The sequence below is a fragment of the Lates calcarifer genome, unplaced genomic scaffold, assembly GCF_001640805.2.
Source record: "Lates calcarifer isolate ASB-BC8 unplaced genomic scaffold, TLL_Latcal_v3 _unitig_25_quiver_2024, whole genome shotgun sequence".
Taxonomy (NCBI): domain Eukaryota; kingdom Metazoa; phylum Chordata; class Actinopteri; family Centropomidae; genus Lates; species Lates calcarifer.
The window spans coordinates 1-22,222 of NW_026116325.1; the positions used below are offsets into that span (position 1 = coordinate 1).

Genomic DNA, 22,222 nt, shown 5'->3' on the forward strand with positions numbered 1-22,222 from the left:
TTTTAATACCAGCTTTGACATCTCTGATAAATTCATAAACAGGAGCATTAAGATACGAGTTGACCAGGGGATAAATAAACTGACCTCCATGTTTTTAATTCACAGGATGGCCCATCTCATGACGGTAGTAGCCCACTCCATTCACTGTCATATTCACTGTCAACTTCCCTGTCACTGGTTTCCCAAAGGTATACCTGTACAACATTGATATGTCAGACCTCTACATCTACAAGACAGCCAAGGTCAGTGAATCATGAAACAATTAAAAAGCATGATGAATATAGTAAAGCATAAAACAGAGTTAAAGGACCATCATTTTACTTACCTGGCCCTGACGGTGGCCCGCTCACATGAGTTCAGGTCACGGATGTAGCGAGGTGGATCTATCACCAACTCAACTTGGGCATCACTGTGAGGAAAGCAACAGAGTATTACTTTTCAGATACACATCTACAATTGTATGTTGTCAGTAATTATGTCTTGTATTGCTTTTTTAACGTCTTTCTGTTGTTGATGCATAACATCAGCATATGACTTATAGATGTTAAAAACACGACAGAGGACGACTGACAGCACCCGAACTGTAGAAAACAATAAAAAGGACTTTCTTCTTTGTTGTGCAAACAACTGTCTTGCATGTGCTGGTCCTCACCATATTTCTGCACTTCAAACGACTTGTTATAGGTGTGGCCCTGCACCTCCACAAAGATAAACCACTCTCCAAACACAGGCTGGTCAGACAAGGGGAAACTCATGTTCACAACCCCTATAGGAGAGAGAAATCTAGTTATCACGCTCATCGCCTGTGCACTTGACAGTTATTGACCATACACCAACATATACAGTTCCGACACAGCAGTTACAGAAGATGTGCCTTACCACAGCAGACAGATTTAAGACTCTTCCACTGGACCATCCTGGACCCTCTTGGATCCTGAAAGATCAAATTAGGAGATCGGAAAACCAGTGTTAAGATTACACACTTCACTTCAAGGTGCATACTGTCATTACACAATGGCAACATCATATATTGTGCTTGCTGAGTCGGGCCTAACAGTCCTTGAACTGAACTTGACCCCCGAGATCTAGCTCCTGTCCCAGACCACAGTCAAAATACTTTAACAGCTTTTCCTGAGGTGATATATATGCTGCAGGTAAGAGGGTAGTAAAAAAACATATATGTGTTTGTCGCTAGCTGTAAATCATGCACAGGCTTCCAGAAAAAAAGTTTCTTATGAAACAGGAGCTTGTTATTTGCCCTACAGATGTCTCACTAAGACTAAATGATCAAGGTCAGCAAGTACAGGAGAGGGGAGACACTGTATGTGGCGGGCGATGACGGGGTACTGACAAAGGCAAAGACAAGAGAGGAGAGGAGAAGAGAGGAGAGGAGAGGAGAAGAGAGGAGAGAAGAGAAGAGAAGAGAAGAGAAGAGAAGAGAAGAGAAGAGAAGAGAAGAGAAGAGAAGAGAGGAGGTTCCTTTCATGTTGTTTATCCTTGCACTATTCCAAAGAACACCCTGTTATCTAGGTGAGTTGCCTTGACTTCTGCTCTGTAATCTCCAGCCAGACTGGGAACTAAAATTGCCGCTGTCCCTCCCAGATGTGGCTCTGCCAACCCTGGGTGGTCCTGCCAGCCTCCACTCACCAAAACATACGCCTCAATCTGCAGGAAAAAAAGGAGGAAGACAAGAACAAGATGTTGTGAATTAGATTTCCGTAAAGCCTAGAGAAGATCCTCTGCGTCTTCCCAGTGCTTCACCCCTCTCATTCCTTATCCAACAATCATCCATCTGTGAAAGTGAATACTGCCTTTACCAGCAGCAGACCTTTATAGCTGCAAACATCAATAAACCGTCTGTCTGCACAGTTGCAAAGTATATTTGGAGCCATTGCTAACATTCCAAGAGAAATGACTCGAGCTTGGCTTCTGTAAATAGGTGACTGTACATTTCTCTGCACTCAGGGGCAGGCTAGGTTTCTTCCCTTAATTTCACCAATTAGAGATGGAAAAGTAAGTTTGTGCTAAATATTATGTCATTCCATTGCTATAGCGATATGGAATAAAGGTGAATATTGCAATTGAGTCACATAAACCAAGATTTGGGCATTAAGAATTTTGATTTGTGTCAGATTGGTTTTTGTTCTTTAATGTTTCTCTGCCCATTCACCTCATTGATTGGTGTGTAATGTCTGCGGCGATTTTAGATGCATGTGCTGAAAGTGCAGCTTATAATTGCATGACATAAATTTTCATTTACCTTGTCATTTACTGGCCTCAGATCAGGGGTGACTGTGTAGACATTGATCAGCACTAGAGAAAGAAAAAGAAACACAGTATTGTAAAGGACAGCAGGCTAACACCCTTTGAACATGAAAACCTTTATGCATTTGAGCAAAGCTAGTATAGCAAAGTTGGCGCAAACAAAGTTTAGGTACATCCAAATCAAGACACAGCATAATATCAGTATTAACATAACATAATCACGGTGCTTATTTCTATATTGGTTGTTCAGGTGGAACACAGCAGCTACAAGAAATCATCTTTAAACTGATTTTCATTCAGTCTCACTCTATGACAAAATTCCTACAAATGAGCCTCAATTCTCTGCATTTCTGTGCAGTGATTAACTGATTAACTACCAGGTGCATTATGAGGGAACCTTTATGTTTGGGTTTGTAGATGGGCTTGTCAGTCTGGATGAAGACAGCTGTGCCCTTGCTCTCCACTGTGACGGTGGTGTAGTTGTGGAAGATGTAGCCTCCCTCTGCGAGGTGACGGTTGCCCCACACCTTCAGATGGGCTTGGCCTCTTAGCCCAGAGGGAACCTGGTGGCACAAACACACACACACACACACACACAAGCACATACATAAAGCAAGCACAAGAAGAAGGATCAGGGCTGGATTTACTGAGAATGAATTAGGTCAACGAGGGAAGGATCAAATGTTTACTCTAGACTGCTGTAGTGACACACAATCAGAAATGATTCACCTTGATTCAACATTTTTTTTAAACAATTTTTTTAGGGAACGAAAGCAACAGAATAACAAAAGAGCCGCATTTAAACACAAGAGGAAGATGCCAAGCTATAACACTGCACACTACACATGACTGTATTTCACGAGAATGAGGGTGGAGGTTACAGGGAGGGGAGAGCAAGCAGGGGAAAGCGAGAGAGAGAGAGAGAGAGAGACAGAGGGGAAGAATCGAGTCGTGCATACTAGATTGATCTATTCCAGCCTTCGGGGGCGGCGGACCATACATGCACGTCAACAGCTGTTGCATATTATATTGAGGCTGTTACCTTATTCCCAATGAATGAGCAGAGACAGATGTTGCATTACAAATAATGTTAGTGCTGATTTGCATGTTGCCTGAGGAATGTGCACACAACGGACAAGAGGTTCTCACTACTGTGCAGCTGTCACTGCTAAACGGCGCCGTGCATTTTTAAACATGTCTGTAGAGCAGCATGCACATACTGTGGGACACCGCTTAGAAGACAAACGCAAACTAAGTTGCGCAGGCAGACTCACCTTTAGTTTGACGGTGCCTTTGTCTAAAACAGAAACAATGAGATCATTAATGTGGAATATTTCTACACAGCTTGCCATACACTTATGCATCTCAGTTCTCTGTAATACTATCAATAATCAGTGGTTATGAGACCTACTACACTGTGGCTGTGGCTGCCTGGAGGTTCTCACCCTGGGTTAGCAGGACATCCAGCTGCAACCTGTCTCATGCCACTCTGAGGCAGAGCTAGCACTGTGTATTAATTATGCTGTCAAACAAATCACACACTGTATACACTAAGTGGCTGGTGGGATGGGCTATACTGATGCCTCCAATCATAGATAATGTCTGAAAATCCCTGGCTGGTCAGGAGCGGACAATCAGGGCAGAGGTCAACTAGGCCAGCACTGTGTGTGTTCCTCAATCTACGTATGTGTTTTTGCCGATGTACCTGCCTGTGTGATCTCAACATCCTTTGAGTAAATCAAACAAAAATGGGGGTATATCTTGTAGCTCAACTTGTTAGCGCAAGTCATGTATTGTGCCAGCGTAACCTTAGCTTCAGAATTTGTTCTCACCGAGCACCGAGCTGTGGCTGTGGGCTACCGTCTGCCCTTTTACCGACAGCTGCACCTGGACGCGGGTTTCTGCTCTTGCGTTGAAGATGGTTATGCTCACGCTCTCCTCGACGCCCGCCCGAAACACAGAGGGTGCTGCGACCAAATAGCCCCTGGGAGGAGAGAGCAGGGTTGAGAGAGAAGGATGGAGAGGAGAGGAAAGGGGGGCAGAGAGCAAGGGAGGGAGGTGAGATGGAAGAAGAGCAGAGGACGTGAGAGTGCACAGGGGAGGGAAAAAGTAGAGATGGCAACAGAGAGGTGACAGCAGGAGATAAAGGAGAGGTCAGATGTCAGAGAGGGGAACGTGACAAGAAGAGGATGGAGGTAAATGATGTATATGTATAAACATGAAATGCGTCACTGTTTTGTTTTTTAGAGGCAAACCATCACTGACATCACTTGCCATCCTTGTTTTTAAGCATACACAGCAGTGTCACTGCATTGTGCGGATAGCACAAGCATAAATTCACACTTCTTTCTCACTCATTGCTTCCAACTTTCTCTCTGACCCACGTGCACACATACACAATAAAACACACATACAAACAGGAACATTCCACATGGATTTGTGCAGCGAGATCGGGTTTAATTGCAATGGTTACCAGGGACACGGTACCTGTTGGCCAATGAGCTTTCTGCTTGGGTGTTTTCTTTGGGTGGTCTGGCACCTTCTGACAGAACCTTGGCGTCTGTTTTTGAAAAATAACGACTGAGATTCCACACAGTCACTCTGACATTTAATTGAGGGAAGGAGCCTGTCACTGAGGTCACAGAGCAAAGGTCATTCTTTGATGATTATATAAAAAAGCCTGGAAAAAAGGCCCAATTTAGGTTTTATTTGGGTGAAAGGAGTATATCACTCAAGTAACAGACGCAGAATAATAGGAGCTCTTTCTAGCTAACTCCTTTGAGTGTGGTATGTTAGGGGTTAATTAGGGGTGTGTGGAGCAGATGAGAAAAGCGTCCATCAAATGATGCATTTGAGTATCATTCAGTCACACTATTATTTGTGAGCATATGCTGATTTGAGAAAAGCAAGTCAGCTATGCCACCCACACATGGCAGGCATACCTGAAGCAACCAAATATCTCTGTGTTTGACCAATTCTACTTCTAAAGGCAAACAGGCCAACTCAGCCCCTGAAAACTTAACTGGAGATCACACAAATTAGGAGTGAGCAAAGCTTTGAGCACAAACCCAATCGCATGCCTGAGAGAAAGATCAGGTGGTTGGCATTACAGCAGTACTGCATTACAGCCGGAGGCAACTTCAGTTCCTGAGAGAGAGAGTCATGAGAAAATCCCCTGGAAAATAAGGCTTCGGGAGAAGGAAGATAATACGAGGAAATTGACTCTGTGCGTTTGATCTACAGCGAGTTTAACCAGCTCTCGGATGAGCCTGGATCAGGTGGTGGAGAGACCATGCTTATTTCAGTCACATGGCTTGATGTACTCAAGTTCTCATTGTTTTTGCCCAACTCTTGTCCTCAGCTGAGAGCTGGTCAGTGCCTGAGAAGGATTTGTGTTCTCCTTTGTAGGTGAAGCCCTTAACAGTCAGCTCTGTTTTAGTTCAGTCACATGGTTTTATGTTCTTAGTCTTTTGCTTTTTGCCCAAACTTCACCCTCAGCTTTGAGTTGTTCAGTACATGACAGCAATGTAAGCTCTCTTTTGTAACTCAAGCTTGCATTTGTCTGCATTTTTGTGTTTATTTCCTACTTTGAGCTGAATTCCTTACCTCCCCAGTGGACAACCTGGAAGAATTGTTTACAACTCTTCACTATTAACACAACTCTCAAGGTCAGGATTAAGTCCTAAAACAGCTGACAGCAGCCTGGCTGTTGGCGTGGAAGAGACAAAAGTCAGTTTTACCTATTCTGCTTCAGGGTCCAAAGGAGTAAACTTCTGGCTTCTGACACATCCCATTTTTTCACCTTAAAATATTTGTTATTATCAGTGCCTACTATCAAGTCGTGGTCAACCACAACATGAACTGCAGCGCAGGCTACCTCTCAACGTATCACTCTGTATAACTGCACACACAAATCCACCAACACAACCTGTTATTGGAATGATAAGTCTGGAAAAAACAGATACTACAGTTGTTGTGATACTACAGTTCCATGTAGTAGGCATTGAATCCTCACATTATCACAAATCCTATGATAGTAGAAGTGACAGATAAGGATATGATTTATGCAGCAAATATTACAGATCAGTGATCATAGTGCTCTGTTGCACATATCTTAATGGAAAGCACAGCGTTGTTATAAACACGGGTCACATAAAGAGAAAAAAATCTGTATTTTCCAGCATATTTGGATCAGTGTAGCTGAAGTGAATTTCCGATTGAGAGCATCGGAAACGCTTGTAGTAAGCACAAAGCGCTGCACCACATGCAACATTGGCTACTTACTGTCTTTCTTGTGCATAACTTCTGCTCACGTTGCAGATCAACAAAGTCCATGAAAGACTGAAAGCTGTCAAAGACAACCGCAACATTTTGGCCTCAGTAACCGAGATACTGCTGGATATCGTCTCCTCTCCCTTCTGAAGAAGGAGGCTGGATCTTTTAACTCTGATGAAAAAGTTAAATGAGATGTTAACAGTCTGTGTCTACAGTCCTCTCAGTCTATCTATCCATTGAGGTTGGTTGGCGTTGATAGGTGTGCAGAGCTTCGTCCGGAACCAAAGATCAACTTTTTGTAATCATCCCACTTCGCCAAAATCCAGTTCCAAGCAAACCGTGCTTTTTTTCTTTCTTTTTTTTTTTCTTTTAGAGCCCAAAGTACACGGACAGTCCTCTCCCATGTGCCTTCACCCGCCCCGGTTCCGTTCTCTCATATTTCAGCATTACAAATTGCAAGCGTCCTCCCACTCCTGCGCGCAAAAATGTCACTGTAAAGAACTGTTTGACATGTACAATCCGTGCAACGCTTCCCCCTCCGATTGTTCCTGGTGATCTCTCTCAAGTTGGTCGATCCTTTTTTTCCGCTCCCCTACAGCAGCGAGTCAGGAGGCGATCAGCGTCAGGCTGCGATTCATTCACTTCAATACCTCCTCTCACGTCTCTGCTGCGAGAGCATGACTAACCCCAGTGTAAGGAAAGAACACAGACCCTGCGGTTTAAACCACTATAAATTACCTGCACGTCACATACTCTTGGTTCTGTTGACATCTCAAGAGATCTACAATCTCACAGCTAGATCCTTAAGCGTTGAAAAACATCACAAGACCGCCACGCTGAGAAAAGAGTTTAAAGAGCAGCGCAGCACAAACACTTGAAGCAGGATTCTCTCTCGTTTATACTCTTATTTTTGTACTAGATGGAGTGCGCTTGTACCCTGAACAGATATCTGCTGCCCTCAAGTGGTGAATGGGCTTAGATGCAGAAAAGTTTATGGACTGGTTCAAATTACAAAGCCACAGCGTTTCTCTTGTAGGTAACAAAATTTATTGAAATGTTTCTGAAGTACTGCATTTATGAGAATGAATGAACACTGTTGCACAGTAAAATTTCCAGCAGGTTTTCTAAAATGCTGAACAAAAAATACAATATGGTATTAAAAAACATTTAAATTGAGGATATAATCAGCAAACAGTAATATAAAAACAATTCACATTTCTTAGTAATTTAGGCATCATGTGCGTGATGATGATGTAAAAGCACATCCCAAACTAAGAGGAAACTTTTTTCCTGAATTCAGCCTCTCTCAGTTACAGTATAGCAGACCCAACAACAACCCTAGTCCTAATCCTTGTCTTGAACATGTTTGTTTTGAAGCATTTAATTTATAAAACACTGGCACTATGCATCCTGGAGGGAAGCCCCAGGGCTCATATCCAACAACAAGATAACAAAAGTAGAGGCTACTAGAGTGCTGAAACCACTTAGTAACAAAACAGCTGCACTGCTGAAGTGTCCTTGAACAAGTCTTTAAATCCCTGTCAGCTGCACTGTGACTTTCCTGTGAAGAGCTGGGAGTTAATAGAGAATTTCCCTATAAAGCATTACTCGTATTACTAATTAACTCCTTGTTTTGTCTCAAGCACAACCGTGAATGATACTCCCAACAGTGAGGTCTCTCTGTTTCTCAGCCACTATGCTGTGATACAGTTTACAATGCAGTGTCCCTTGTTCAGGCTCAGTGAAAGCAGCCTTGGAGAAAACCACATGGCTGTCCTGGCTAACATCCACTCGATAAGCCTGACAGAGTCGGGCTGTAAGTGGCACATCTAAGCACAAGAGCTGAGCAAGTCTGTCAAGTGGAAAGCGGCAGTTGCGACTGCTGTATCCGTGGCTGAATATTAGCAGCAGATCTCTTCGACATGTCACCAGGTGCTGGTGGAGCGCACAACACTGCAGGAAGTTCAGCCTCTGAGCCAATCGGAGCACACGTACAGGGTTTCGCTCCAGATAAGCCCGGTTGATAGACAGAGCGAGCCTGATGGCAGGAGCACTGCGGAGCCGCTCAGGGAGCTCCATGATGTGCTGTGTGGCACGAGCTGAACCTGGGAGACACAAGGAAAAGAGAAAATTGTCAACATGGAGAAATCATCTCAGTTGGAACACCTTTCAGGTGTCCAACATCAAATTATTCAGGATGTATGCTGCACTTTTCCATCAGTGCTCTGCATTAAAAGCTGCTCATAAGCATTCAATTATTACATATAGTAACCAACCCAAGTTGTACAGAAGACCAAGAGCCTGAAACTCTTCCTGGTTGGGATGCAGTTCTGTTACAGTTGCGTAGCAATCCAGCAGCCAGCTTAGATTCTCTTGTAGGTGTGTATCATTAATGCGTGGGTCGTAGAGCCGCAGGGGCTCGCCACAAAGGCGATAAGAGGCATAGATGAGGAAGCGTACTGTCCGCTCTAAAATGGCCACACAGTCCAACCCAGACACCCTCTGGATGATCATGTCCTGCTTCACACCACGCAGCCGATCAAACACAAAGCCATACACCTAAAAGAGAAGAATAATTTCAGTAAAAGAAGACACGTGTCACAGAGTTTTATTTTTACGTATATGTGATTATAACTTCAATATTACAATGTTCTGTCATTTTCTAGCCAACCTCGGTTGCATATTGAAATACAAATATGACACCGTAATGAGCAGGAAGCCAAGCACTTTGATCTAAGCAGGTTATGCTATGTGAGCAAAGTGTTTTGAAGCTGAACATCTCCATTGTGTGCTACAGTACATGGTCCTTATGGGCCTTTTTCGGGGAGGCTTACATGAAGATGTGATGGCAAACTGCCTGTAACCTCAAAATTCACTGATGTTTCAAGTTTTATTTTAAGTATGTAGATAATGCCAAAAGTATAAATGAACAGCTCCCTTATATATATTAATATATGAGACAATAATCAAAACAATGTGACTGCAAAATAGATGTGTAAATACTACTCACCTCAGTCCAAGGACACAGATTAGGGGAGGCAGCGATGTCGTCAATAAGGTAACACACAGTTTTCAGAAGGACAGCAGGTGGACGGAGGTCAGCAGGGTTTGTCGAGTCTTTCCCAGCTGCTGGTCTGGAGTACTCCTTGACGGCACGCAATGGGTCTGCCCTGGGCTGTCGATCCCTTTCAGTTCCTGCTAATATCTCAAAATGGTGAAGGCGGTTCTGCGTCTGACGGTCCCACAGCTCATGAGCAGGGCACATGGTCTGGCAGGTCCCCCTGGGCACTGTTTCTTTACCATGCCGTTCACGTCTATCATCCTCCTCCACCGGTCTCATCTGTGCTTTGTCTTGGCCTCGCCATTGCTCCTGGTTCCTCTGCCTCCACTCTCCTCTTGGTGGCGCATCCCTCCTCTGTGAGTGAGAGCTGTTTGAGGAAATTATTTAGTATATGAATATGTGGTATTAACAGGAAACAAATCAGCAATACAACAAGCAAACAGAAGAACAGCTGCTTCTCCTATGTTGGCTCACAACAACACGTGACAACTTCCACACAAACCGACATCCAGTAGAGTCCTGCTCCGTCTGTGTTGAGCTTACATCTGCTTAGGATAGAGTCTAACACAAACACATTTATAGGTATATCTGTCTTTTCCGGTGTAGACTACGCCAAATTACTTTTGGAAACCATCAGTTAGAGTCTAGTCCCGTGTGAGACTTCAACCGTTAATGTCCCTTTTAACTTCATACATATAGCACAGACTGTAGGTCAATGTAGTCACTGTTGAAGTAAACCGAGATAGCGAATGGTTTAGTCAACTCTCTCATGCCAACTACATTAATGGCTGTTAGTATCCTCTGTATGTGTACAGTATAGTTATTGCAGCGCTAACCACCAAGCTAACATTAATGTATAGCCATTAGCTAGAAACGACTAGCTACCTAGCTAACAGCGACAGCGCGAATAACGCTTCCTTTACCTAACAATACGTAGGTTTCACAAAGCAAGCTGTCAACATTTAACAAAAGTCTTTGTTTTGGATGCAATTTCTACGAATTTCATAATTAGTGTGAAATAAATACCATGCTTGTACTCACATGCGACGAGGAGCTCTCCTACGGTTCATTGGTCCTTTCAGCAAGTTGTCGTTTACCTGCATCATCCAATAAAAACGCGTCTTTGTTGTTTTGATGTGACGTTACATCCGGAACGGCGACGGTTTATTTTCAGATGATTGGAAGAAACTTTGGGATACAATCAATACATCCGTGGAAATTATTCATGATGTGGTTTAATCCTTCAAACTATGTTTATGCCTCCCTTGTGCGATCAGCGAATACACTCACCAAGCATTTTATTAGGAACACCATACTAAATACAGGGTAGATAGCCTCACTATGCTCTAAAAACAGTCTCAGATAGATTCAGATGTGGTGACTGGGGAGGCCACTGAAGTACACTAAACTCATTATTATGCTCATGAAGGCCATTACATATAAGTTTTGTTTTGCGACATGGAAGTATCCATTATAATATGTGCAAATTGTGGCCTTAAAGGGATGCACGGGTCAGCAAACACTCAGGTAGGATATGACATTCCCAGGGCATGAAAATGTCAGGAGGTAAGCAGTTTCAGAAATACTCAAACCAGCCCATCTGGCATCAACAATCATGCCACAGTCAAAGTCACCCCACCATTCTGATGTTTGAAATTATCATCATCTGATGCTCCTGACCTGTATCTGTACTGTACAATAACAAACATGTGCATTTAAACTTTTCTGAATTCTGACTCTTACAACTCGGCTCACATATTTGTATTCCCAGCATTGACAATCCATTAAGATTTTTTGCAGCTGTATTTAACAAAACATAAAAGTGAAATATCCGCATCTCGAATACTGTTGGTTCTGTTCAATTTATATTTTTATTGTTGTTTTCTATTTATGAACAATTTTCCATCTATAAAACACTATCAGTCATTATTAAACATTTACAATTTCTCATAATACAGCTGCAAAGAAATCAAACAGCACACATAAAAAGACACAAATGGCACAAACATATTCAAACCAGGGAAAGTGGATGGACGGGGGTGGAAAAGTGCATGTACTGTGTATCCCCATGCTGTGTGGTATCCTTCACTGTTTGGGGCAGTAGAGCTCATGGGTTCTTGCTGTACCAAGCTGCTCTTCTTCCATGGCCTGCTGGACATGGACTGTATGGCGGCAGACCAGTGATGACAGCTCCAGCAGCTCTGAAAATGCACTGGAAAAAAATAGGAAAACACCAAAGTCTGAGTACAAATGTAACCTAATCAATGGCAAGTATAGATTTTTAGGTGCTACTAAATACTTGCCTGTGTTCAGTTCTTTAAAAATAAAGTAACAATTTATCTTTTTTACAGCCACAGAAATAGAAAATTAAGCCACTTAATGAAAACATCATGAACAGTCATGAATGGTTATGTCAGAGCAATCATAGCATACAGTAAAATTCTCTGGGAAGGAACAATAGATCACTAAATCAAAACATCGACACAGAGCAGACTATGTTGTATTCTCACAGTTCTATACATGTGCCTACCCTGACAGCTGCTGACTGATGTCCTTTGATGTCATTTTTATATCTCTAAGGCACTCGAGAGATGTGCTGTTGTCCTTATGATTTCCCTCAGTGCACTCCACCAGCAACTTCTCGCTCTCCTTCAGGCAAGCCTCAGCTTTATCTAAAATGGATAGATACGGGTAGACATGATTATCGTAACAGTATCTAACACTGGCTAGGTCACACTGAATAATTTAAAGAAATTTGTTTAATTTCTATTAGCTTGCGGAACAAACAAAGCACATTGTTAAAAGTGACATATCTTTTGCGAAGACCCTGCAAACCAACTTCTTACAGTAACCAGTAAGGTCCTACAGTGTTAAAGTCAGAATAACACTGGCTGTTTTACATTAGAGATTCCTTTATTTTCTGGTCTATGCTTCTGTCATTGGTTTGAGGAGGTCAGGACTGTGTTGGAGAAATGAGATATCAGATGTTTCCATGCACTAATTAGAATCTACCAATGTAAGAATCAATGTCAGATTACAATTTTTAAGTTGTTATTTTATATATGATTAACTACGCTCTTTTTATTATTTTTAAATTTAGTAACTACAACCTAGAAATTCCCTTCTGTCCCCATCAATGAAGAAATTCTTGACAGGCAGCTCATGTCGGGTGGTGTCAACAGCTGTTGCAAAACACATGTAGTCCTCTGTGAACTGCTTGGCAGCTTCTGGCACAGGAGTCAATGCAGCAATCTGATGGAAAATTAAAACATGAGTAGGATGAGAATCGTGTAATCAAACTGTTTACACACAAATACACAGTGGATAAATTTTTACATAAAAAATAAAGACTATTACACCAGATATTCAACAGCTCTTCGATTGGACCCTGAGGTCAATCAGCACAAGTGTGAAGCCCTACAAGCCTCAATAAGATATGAGTATGCAAAAGTAGCAAAGTGTCTCCAGCGATAAATGTCAGTTTTTGTGTTTCAATATTATGCTATACAGTGGACATTTCAAATTTATATTATACATAATAAACATTATGATTTCCAGCCATAGGACACTTCTGTGCTAGGTTCAAGATTCAGGAATGATGTTTAATGGTTGTTGCTGCTTGGCAAGGATGTGACATTCATGTCAAATGCATGGATTAAAATAACTAAAGTATAGTTTGAATGTACACACATTAAAAAAGGTCAATACAAAGAACAAAGTCTCCTGACCTGCAAATCCAACAGCTCATTCTCAAGCCTCTTCTTTTCTGCGAGCAGGTATTGGCGCTTCTTCCTCTGGACCTCATTATGCAGTGCCTTTTCTTCCTCCATCATCTGCAGGATCCTTGCCTCTGCCTCAGCCTTAAGTTTTGCAGTATTGCTCTCCATCTTCAGTCAAACATCACAGAGATAGAACCAGATCATTAACAGCATGGGACTCATGACAAAATGTTTATTCCCCATCAAGCACATTAGTGGAAAAATCACTGTAAACTACTTTAATAGTTTGATTTAAAATAGCATTGTACACTGATTTAACAAAGCAGATACACTGAAAGCAATCTTCCACATATCAGCCACAATGGACTAACTCACCTTAGCTGTGAGGTACGCCAGTAGGAATGTTTGCATTTCAACGTCCCTCTTCTCATTCTCTGGGCTTCTCTCGGGTTCTGCTGCATTTTCTATCACTGTTTTGTCTTAGAGAGATTCAAAAGAAAACTGTTACAGGCTTGTCCCATTTGACCCCACACATTTTTGGGGTTTAAATCACTTTACCTTTGATGACAGAAATATCAAAATCTGGCCGAAAGCAGTGTCCATCTGAGAAAGTAGACTGCAGCATACTTTTCCCGAGCAGTGATGGTTCGGTGTCACGTGACATTGCTGTAAGGAAGATAACATGAACACGCAACTTTATTAGTGTTACATCACCACCAGTAAGGCTCTGGGGATAACATTAATGTATAGCCATTAGCTAGAAACGACTAGCTACCTAGCTAACAGCGACAGCGCGAATAACGCTTCCTTTACCTAACAATACGTAGGTTTCACAAAGCAAGCTGTCAACATTTAACAAAAGTCTTTGTTTTGGATGCAATTTCTACGAATTTCATAATTAGTGTGAAATAAATACCATGCTTGTACTCACATGCGACGAGGAGCTCTCCTACGGTTCATTGGTCCTTTCAGCAAGTTGTCGTTTACCTGCATCATCCAATAAAAACGCGTCTTTGTTGTTTTGATGTGACGTTACATCCGGAACGGCGACGGTTTATTTTCAGATGATTGGAAGAAACTTTGGGATACAATCAATACATCCGTGGAAATTATTCATGATGTGGTTTAATCCTTCAAACTATGTTTATGCCTCCCTTGTGCGATCAGCGAATACACTCACCAAGCATTTTATTAGGAACACCATACTAAATACAGGGTAGATAGCCTCACTATGCTCTAAAAACAGTCTCAGATAGATTCAGATGTGGTGACTGGGGAGGCCACTGAAGTACACTAAACTCATTATTATGCTCATGAAGGCCATTACATATAAGTTTTGTTTTGCGACATGGAAGTATCCATTATAATATGTGCAAATTGTGGCCTTAAAGGGATGCACGGGTCAGCAAACACTCAGGTAGGATATGACATTCCCAGGGCATGAAAATGTCAGGAGGTAAGCAGTTTCAGAAATACTCAAACCAGCCCATCTGGCATCAACAATCATGCCACAGTCAAAGTCACCCCACCATTCTGATGTTTGAAATTATCATCATCTGATGCTCCTGACCTGTATCTGTACTGTACAATAACAAACATGTGCATTTAAACTTTTCTGAATTCTGACTCTTACAACTCGGCTCACATATTTGTATTCCCAGCATTGACAATCCATTAAGATTTTTTGCAGCTGTATTTAACAAAACATAAAAGTGAAATATCCGCATCTCGAATACTGTTGGTTCTGTTCAATTTATATTTTTATTGTTGTTTTCTATTTATGAACAATTTTCCATCTATAAAACACTATCAGTCATTATTAAACATTTACAATTTCTCATAATACAGCTGCAAAGAAATCAAACAGCACACATAAAAAGACACAAATGGCACAAACATATTCAAACCAGGGAAAGTGGATGGACGGGGGTGGAAAAGTGCATGTACTGTGTATCCCCATGCTGTGTGGTATCCTTCACTGTTTGGGGCAGTAGAGCTCATGGGTTCTTGCTGTACCAAGCTGCTCTTCTTCCATGGCCTGCTGGACATGGACTGTATGGCGGCAGACCAGTGATGACAGCTCCAGCAGCTCTGAAAATGCACTGGAAAAAAATAGGAAAACACCAAAGTCTGAGTACAAATGTAACCTAATCAATGGCAAGTATAGATTTTTAGGTGCTACTAAATACTTGCCTGTGTTCAGTTCTTTAAAAATAAAGTAACAATTTATCTTTTTTACAGCCACAGAAATAGAAAATTAAGCCACTTAATGAAAACATCATGAACAGTCATGAATAGTTATGTCAGAGCAATCATAGCATACAGTAAAATTCTCTGGGAAGGAACAATAGATCACTAAATCAAAACATCGACACAGAGCAGACTATGTTGTATTCTCACAGTTCTATACATGTGCCTACCCTGACAGCTGCTGACTGATGTCCTTTGATGTCATTTTTATATCTCTAAGGCACTCGAGAGATGTGCTGTTGTCCTTATGATTTCCCTCAGTGCACTCCACCAGCAACTTCTCGCTCTCCTTCAGGCAAGCCTCAGCTTTATCTAAAATGGATAGATACAGGTAGACATGATTATCGTAACAGTATCTAACACTGGCTAGGTCACACTGAATAATTTAAAGAAATTTGTTTAATTTCTATTAGCTTGCGGAACAAACAAAGCACATTGTTAAAAGTGACATATCTTTTGCGAAGACCCTGCAAACCAACTTCTTACAGTAACCAGTAAGGTCCTACAGTGTTAAAGTCAGAATAACACTGGCTGTTTTACATTAGAGATTCCTTTATTTTCTGGTCTATGCTTCTGTCATTGGTTTGAGGAGGTCAGGACTGTGTTGGAGAAATGAGATATCAGATGTTTCCATGCACTAATTAGAATCTACCAATGTAAGAATCAATGTCAGATTACAATTTTTAAGTTGTTATTTTATATATGATTAACTACGCTCTTTTTATTATTTTTAAATTTAGTAACTACAACCTAGAAATTCCCTTCTGTCCCCATCAATGAAGAAATTCTTGACAGGCAGCTCATGTCGGGTGGTGTCAACAGCTGTTGCAAAACACATGTAGTCCTCTGTGAACTGCTTGGCAGCTTCTGCCACAGGAGTCAATGCAGCAATCTGATGGAAAATTAAAACATGAGTAGGATGAGAATCGTGTAATCAAACTGTTTACACACAAATACACAGTGGATAAATTTTTACATAAAAAATAAAGACTATTACACCAGATATTCAACAGCTCTTCGATTGGACCCTGAGGTCAATCAGCACAAGTGTGAAGCCCTACAAGCCTCAATAAGATATGAGTATGCAAAAGTAGCAAAGTGTCTCCAGCGATAAATGTCAGTTTTTGTGTTTCAATATTATGCTATACAGTGGACATTTCAAATTTATATTATACATAATAAACATTATGATTTCCAGCCATAGGACACTTCTGTGCTAGGTTCAAGATTCAGGTATGATGTTTAATGGTTGTTGCTGCTTGGCAAGGATGTGACATTCATGTCAAATGCATGGATTAAAATAACTAAAGTATAGTTTGAATGTACACACATTAAAAAAGGTCAATACAAAGAACAAAGTCTCCTGACCTGCAAATCCAACAGCTCATTCTCAAGCCTCTTCTTTTCTGCGAGCAGGTATTGGCGCTTCTTCCTCTGGACCTCATTATGCAGTGCCTTTTCTTCCTCCATCATCTGCAGGATCCTTGCCTCTGCCTCAGCCTTAAGTTTTGCAGTATTGCTCTCCATCTTCAGTCAAACATCACAGAGATAGAACCAGATCATTAACAGCATGGGACTCATGACAAAATGTTTATTCCCCATCAAGCACATTAGTGGAAAAATCACTGTAAACTACTTTAATAGTTTGATTTAAAATAGCATTGTACACTGATTTAACAAAGCAGATACACTGAAAGCAATCTTCCACATATCAGCCACAATGGACTAACTCACCTTAGCTGTGAGGTACGCCAGTAGGAATGTTTGCATTTCAACGTCCCTCTTCTCATTCTCTGGGCTTCTCTCGGGTTCTGCTGCATTTTCTATCACTGTTTTGTCTTAGAGAGATTCAAAAGAAAACTGTTACAGGCTTGTCCCATTTGACCCCACACATTTTTGGGGTTTAAATCACTTTACCTTTGATGACAGAAATATCAAAATCTGGCCGAAAGCAGTGTCCATCTGAGAAAGTAGACTGCAGCATACTTTTCCCGAGCAGTGATGGTTCGGTGTCACGTGACATTGCTGTAAGGAAGATAACATGAACACGCAACTTTATTAGTGTTACATCACCACCAGTAAGGCTCTGGGGATGCGGGGAGTAACTGTTAATGAAACCAAGGGGGAAAGTTCAACAATATAACAAAAGGATTTTATTTATAACAACGGCCTTAACAATTAGCTACTGATAGATCTCAATGTTATAGCGTCAATCAGAACCTGGGAAAAATAGGCTGATAAAGAAGATCTTTCCACTGCCTGGTTTCACTGCACGATATGTACAACTGACTCAAAGAGAATCATACACAGTCCAAGTATTAACAACATAGCCTTTACACCTAAAAATAAAGACCTGCTTTACAGCAGTTCAAGTACTGGTGAGTTAATATAATTGCTACTGAGGCACACAATTATCATATTGATTTAAATTCACAAGACAGAATTGAAAAATATACTCATCTGTTATGTGAATACACATTTGCAATTATTACCATGGGAAATACTTACATGTTGCAAGAGCCTGTGGGGCCATTGAGCGTCTTGGTGGAGTGCCCACCTTTGGTCTGACACCAGTGGGTTTAGGTGAGGAGGGTTTTGGTGGCGCAGCAGTAGACTCATTGTTCAGTGAGTTACTCTGTTAATGGTGAAAGGGATGTAATAATATATAAATGTGTAGCATCAAAAGGGTGTCAGCAACATACACAGAGTGAAGTGAACACAGCTGAACTTTATATACAAAAAGGGGACAGAGGAGAAATATTTACTAATCATTTAAAGATTACTTGCAGAATTACAGAATCTTAGAGCCACTCCCTACCTAAGTAATAACACCTAATGTACTTGGATTACCAAAAGTCACTAAGAGAAAACTGAAAAAAGGAAGAAGAGGCAATACCTTTGAAAGCGATGTTTTCTCAGCAGACTGCATGTATCGAGACTTGACTATAGTTCCACTTGCTGAAATTTGATGAAGAAACAATAAATAAATTGATTAACCCTTGTTAAAGTTAATTAAACATATGTGCATGTCTTATATCAGCTACAAATTCCCCTTTAAGAGAAAAACCATTGGTTTAAGAATTACAACATCGTCCAGAAAGTCAGTTAATATGAGTACATTTACAACAACTCTGGCAAATACAGAGCTTTGACCGGAACAGCACAAGTTGGTGTATTTAGCAGTATTTTGGCAAGTACTATGAGTTTGGAACATACTGGACACATGGATGTTCAGAAAATAAGAAGTGTGATACAGGAATGGTTTCAGAAGTTTCTATGCACACTTTTAATACTTTTCTGCAGTGACAATGTCGCACACGTGGAATATCTAAATCACATTCAAGCTAATAATATAGAAAAACTAATTCATTACATCCACAGACGCAGGTATTCAGTGTCAGGCATTGAGAACTTAACGCAAATACTTACATTTAACACCTTTCTTCCCAGTTCCACTGTTGTTGGCTTTATTAGGATTGTTCCCACTTTTCGAGCTGAAAACATACACAAAAGTAGCCGTCACATTAAATGGCACTTGAGGAAAAGAGAGAGAAAATTACAGAGGAGATCACTTTATTTAGAAAACGAGCTAAACCCAAGGCTAGGCTATAATGTTAGCTAAGTTGCCCTTAAGTTACTTAAGATATAGTTCACAAAAACATAACGACGCGTACATGTAGTTGCTCTTATAGGCTACGTGTTGGCCATATGTACAGCAAAGTGTAAATGTGAATTTATCGATTAATAAAATAATATGAAGCGTTTTAGCTAAAACGGCTTTGACCGACTGAGTTTCCTCTGTATCAAATTTTCTTCATATTAAAATGGTCACAAGCCTGCGAATTACAAGACGCGCTTAAAAGACAGCAAACATAACGCGAACTACCTTTTTGCCTCGGCGGAGGCATTTTTAAAACTACTTGGAGCAACTGTTGCTCTTCTTGACGCCATAATGTTTTGAAGCAAACCGCCTGTACGCCAGTTTTGTGAGCCGACAGAAACAAGGGGTGGTACAAGTTCCGCCCTACTTTTTCTTCTTCGCTGTAAATTTGTGGCGGATTGCAAACATTCAAAGTGAGTGCTGACATCCACTGTACTGGAGTACGCACAGTCATAGTTATGGCACTAAACGATCTTAATAGTCTTTATAAGCTTCATACCAGGGTGAGTCTGACACTTGACACTATTTGGGACATAGAAAGATCTACATTAGATATAGATATATATATACATATATAGATATAGATAAATAGATATTCACTTTTATCAATGATTGTCATATCAGTGTTGTCTCTTTTTTAGCTTCAATTGCCATCTCTTTTTCTGTAGTGTTGTTTTCTTGCTCATGCACAGAGTCACTATTCTTCTTTGCTGAAACTGTGACAGAGAGGTTCTATGTGAGATATGCAGCACTGTATCATACAAGTGCTCGTATTATTGTGTCCACACTTTGTAGTTGCACAAGTGAAAAATATATGTTACAGAAAGAATGCAACATCTGCTCAGCATTGAGGAGATGTGTAAACCTACAGTTGTTCTATTAACCACTAGATGGGTGTAAGGGTCTGCATTCACTGGGCCAATGCTTGCCAGTGAGTTGGTGGAGAGCTGTGTAAACCCTGAGCTGTTAACCAGACCATCACAAGAGTAACAGCAATGAACTGACTGATTATGATATACATGCAGGCAATGTGTGGCAGGCCACCTATGCTGTGTAACTGGGACGCCCCAGAAGTTACTGGCACAGACACAGAGAAAAACTGTAACTTCAATCCTTAGTGCTGCAACCCAATGGAGATGATCACACTTCATGTGCATGTACCTGCATGTGTGCGTCTTCATCCCATTTGTGTGGATATCGTCTTAGCAAGTTCTCTTACCTGCAGTTTACTGCTTGTTTGTGTGCGCAAGTCTTAAAGAATATAATGGGTGCTGATCCCACCTGTCTGAGCTGATCTCGGACAACAGGAAGGACAATAGGAAGAGAGTGGGTGTGGGACTGGGTGGTAAACACTGGTCAGCAACTTCTGTCTTAAGTCACTTCCACAGACATGGATGGATAAACTGCTGGGGGTAGAGATAGGTGGCTTGGGAGTGGGCATCTAAAAAAAAAATGCAGGGAATAATGTTTAATATTTAATATTTGCAAGGAAATTTTTACTTTGTATCCTTTATCATAGCACAAGTTTTTTTTTTTTTAATATAAATTTTAAAACATTAGTTGAATTAGATTTCTAAAAAGTGGGTATGCTGGATGACATCCAGATATTGAAACTAGTTTTATTCTGACCTTTCTGCTTTAATGAATTTTCATGATAAAGGTTGAACATTTGGGCTTGGCACTAAAACAAATCTCTCACAAATACATGTCTGTATTTGTGTGTGTGTGAGACAAGCATGTGGTGTGTGCGTCCTACTTTATCAGCCTGTTTAAAGGCCGGGTCTTATCATTGCTCTACTCTCTCTCAGTGTGTAATAAAGCCTCGAGGCAGGCTGCAGTGTGTCCACATGCTGGCTGTCCATCTCTCACCACCAAGCAATGCCAGGACCAATAGCTGCTTTGAGGTGGACAACTAGTGCTGTTGACGAGGACGGTATGAGCAGCATTCACTCTTTTGGATTCAAACACTGGTATTTTTTGATTTTATAGTATAAATGTTTAATTGGTACAGAGGTTTCCTTATATGTTTCTTTGGAATAAAGAACGATATTCAGTCCACTGCTGAGGAGGTGAGGTGAGGAGTGAGAAGTGCATGTTGAAAGACAGAAGTATAAAGAGACATGGAGTTGCTGAATGAAAGTCCTTGTCTCCTTCCTGAGCCCACCTCTCTTGCCTCTCTCTCTGCCTCTGCTCCGAAACTCTGACGTCTAATGAAGGATTTGCCTATGTCACTGTGACCTCACTGATACTCCGCTTTGCCACTCAAAGGCATTTTGGGCCGATAAAACGTGAAATGAGACAGCTTTAATTTGTGTTTTGAACAAAGTGAAAGAAAAATTGTACTCAGCTCTCCTAACACATGTATGTACATATGATTGTACTCTCTCTCTCTCTCTCTCTCTCACACACACAGACACTCACAAAAAACCCCAGCCATGCAGCCCACACACCAGCCCCTCTTCCCTTTGTGGTAAGCTGTTACTCATCACTATCCCGTCTGCCAGTCTGGTCCACATAGCCTTGCAGGAATGCCTCAGATACACAGTGCCTTATACAGTAAAGCCAACAAGCAGTATTTACAGCATTAAGTCAGATATTTTAAAAACATCACATCATCTTAAGTCTGGTTATTATCCTTTTGCTTGTAATTATATATATGTATTCATTTATTTAGTATTCAATAACTGATTTACCAATGTTAGAATCTTATTAAGTCATCAGACTTACTTATCGTTTGTCTTTTAATGGGTCTATTTCTTCTATTTGACAGGTAAAGCGTCTCTGTCCTGTCTTGGTACAGAAATGCCTTTTGGTTTTTGGCCACCTCAGCTCTCCAGAGCAGATGGGTGTATGATTTCTTCTGTTTGCTCTGAATTGTACTGGTGGCCCTTGCTACAGAGAGCAGCTAAAGAAAGACCTGACCAGCCAACCAAGAGTTCCAGGTGTTAAGTCATTAAGCCTCTATTAGCTCGCCATGGTAAGCAGTGGTAA

The 22,222-nt window shown here is 41.1% G+C and overlaps 3 protein-coding genes across 10 annotated transcripts; all 3 read right to left on the minus strand.

Annotated features, from left to right (window-relative positions):
- Positions 1 to 431: 431 nt before the first annotated feature.
- On the minus strand, positions 432 to 7,433 carry LOC108892962 (C3 and PZP-like alpha-2-macroglobulin domain-containing protein 8). The gene is made up of 9 exons (XM_051068182.1): positions 6,550 to 7,433; positions 4,098 to 4,249; positions 3,540 to 3,562; positions 2,663 to 2,828; positions 2,261 to 2,313; positions 1,648 to 1,665; positions 880 to 934; positions 577 to 766; positions 432 to 450 (listed from the first exon to the last, which is right to left on the minus strand). The coding sequence occupies exons 1-9, from the start codon at positions 6,633 to 6,635 to the stop codon at positions 432 to 434; spliced, it is 762 nt and encodes a 253-aa protein (XP_050924139.1). The 5' UTR covers positions 6,636 to 7,433.
- A 137-nt stretch (positions 7,434 to 7,570) lies between these two features.
- LOC108892964 (SAC3 domain-containing protein 1) lies at positions 7,571 to 14,337 on the minus strand. 2 transcript variants are annotated; one of them, XM_051068175.1, is made up of 4 exons: positions 14,252 to 14,337; positions 9,551 to 9,968; positions 8,817 to 9,099; positions 7,571 to 8,645 (listed from the first exon to the last, which is right to left on the minus strand). In XM_051068175.1, exons 1-4 carry the CDS (start codon positions 14,314 to 14,316, stop codon positions 8,179 to 8,181), a joined length of 1,233 nt encoding a protein of 410 aa, XP_050924132.1. In that variant the 5' UTR covers positions 14,317 to 14,337; the 3' UTR covers positions 7,571 to 8,178. The 2 variants fall into 2 exon arrangements, with proteins under 2 accessions (XP_050924132.1, XP_018546260.1); XM_018690744.1 differs by lacking the exon at positions 14,252 to 14,337 and adding an exon at positions 10,643 to 10,728.
- Positions 10,821 to 19,557, minus strand: LOC108892965 (HAUS augmin-like complex subunit 8). Of its 7 annotated transcripts, none has more exons than XM_051068176.1 (10): positions 19,457 to 19,557; positions 19,000 to 19,064; positions 18,467 to 18,528; positions 18,079 to 18,205; positions 13,879 to 13,986; positions 13,696 to 13,799; positions 13,330 to 13,488; positions 12,712 to 12,853; positions 12,132 to 12,273; positions 10,821 to 11,813 (listed from the first exon to the last, which is right to left on the minus strand). In XM_051068176.1, the coding sequence occupies exons 1-10, from the start codon at positions 19,519 to 19,521 to the stop codon at positions 11,687 to 11,689; spliced, it is 1,101 nt and encodes a 366-aa protein (XP_050924133.1). In that variant the 5' UTR covers positions 19,522 to 19,557; the 3' UTR covers positions 10,821 to 11,686. The 7 variants fall into 7 exon arrangements, with proteins under 7 accessions (XP_050924133.1, XP_050924136.1, XP_050924138.1 ...); XM_051068179.1 differs by lacking the exon at positions 13,879 to 13,986 and adding an exon at positions 17,488 to 17,595; XM_051068181.1 differs by lacking the exons at positions 13,696 to 13,799; positions 13,879 to 13,986 and adding exons at positions 17,305 to 17,408; positions 17,488 to 17,595.
- Positions 19,558 to 22,222: the final 2,665 nt, after the last annotated feature.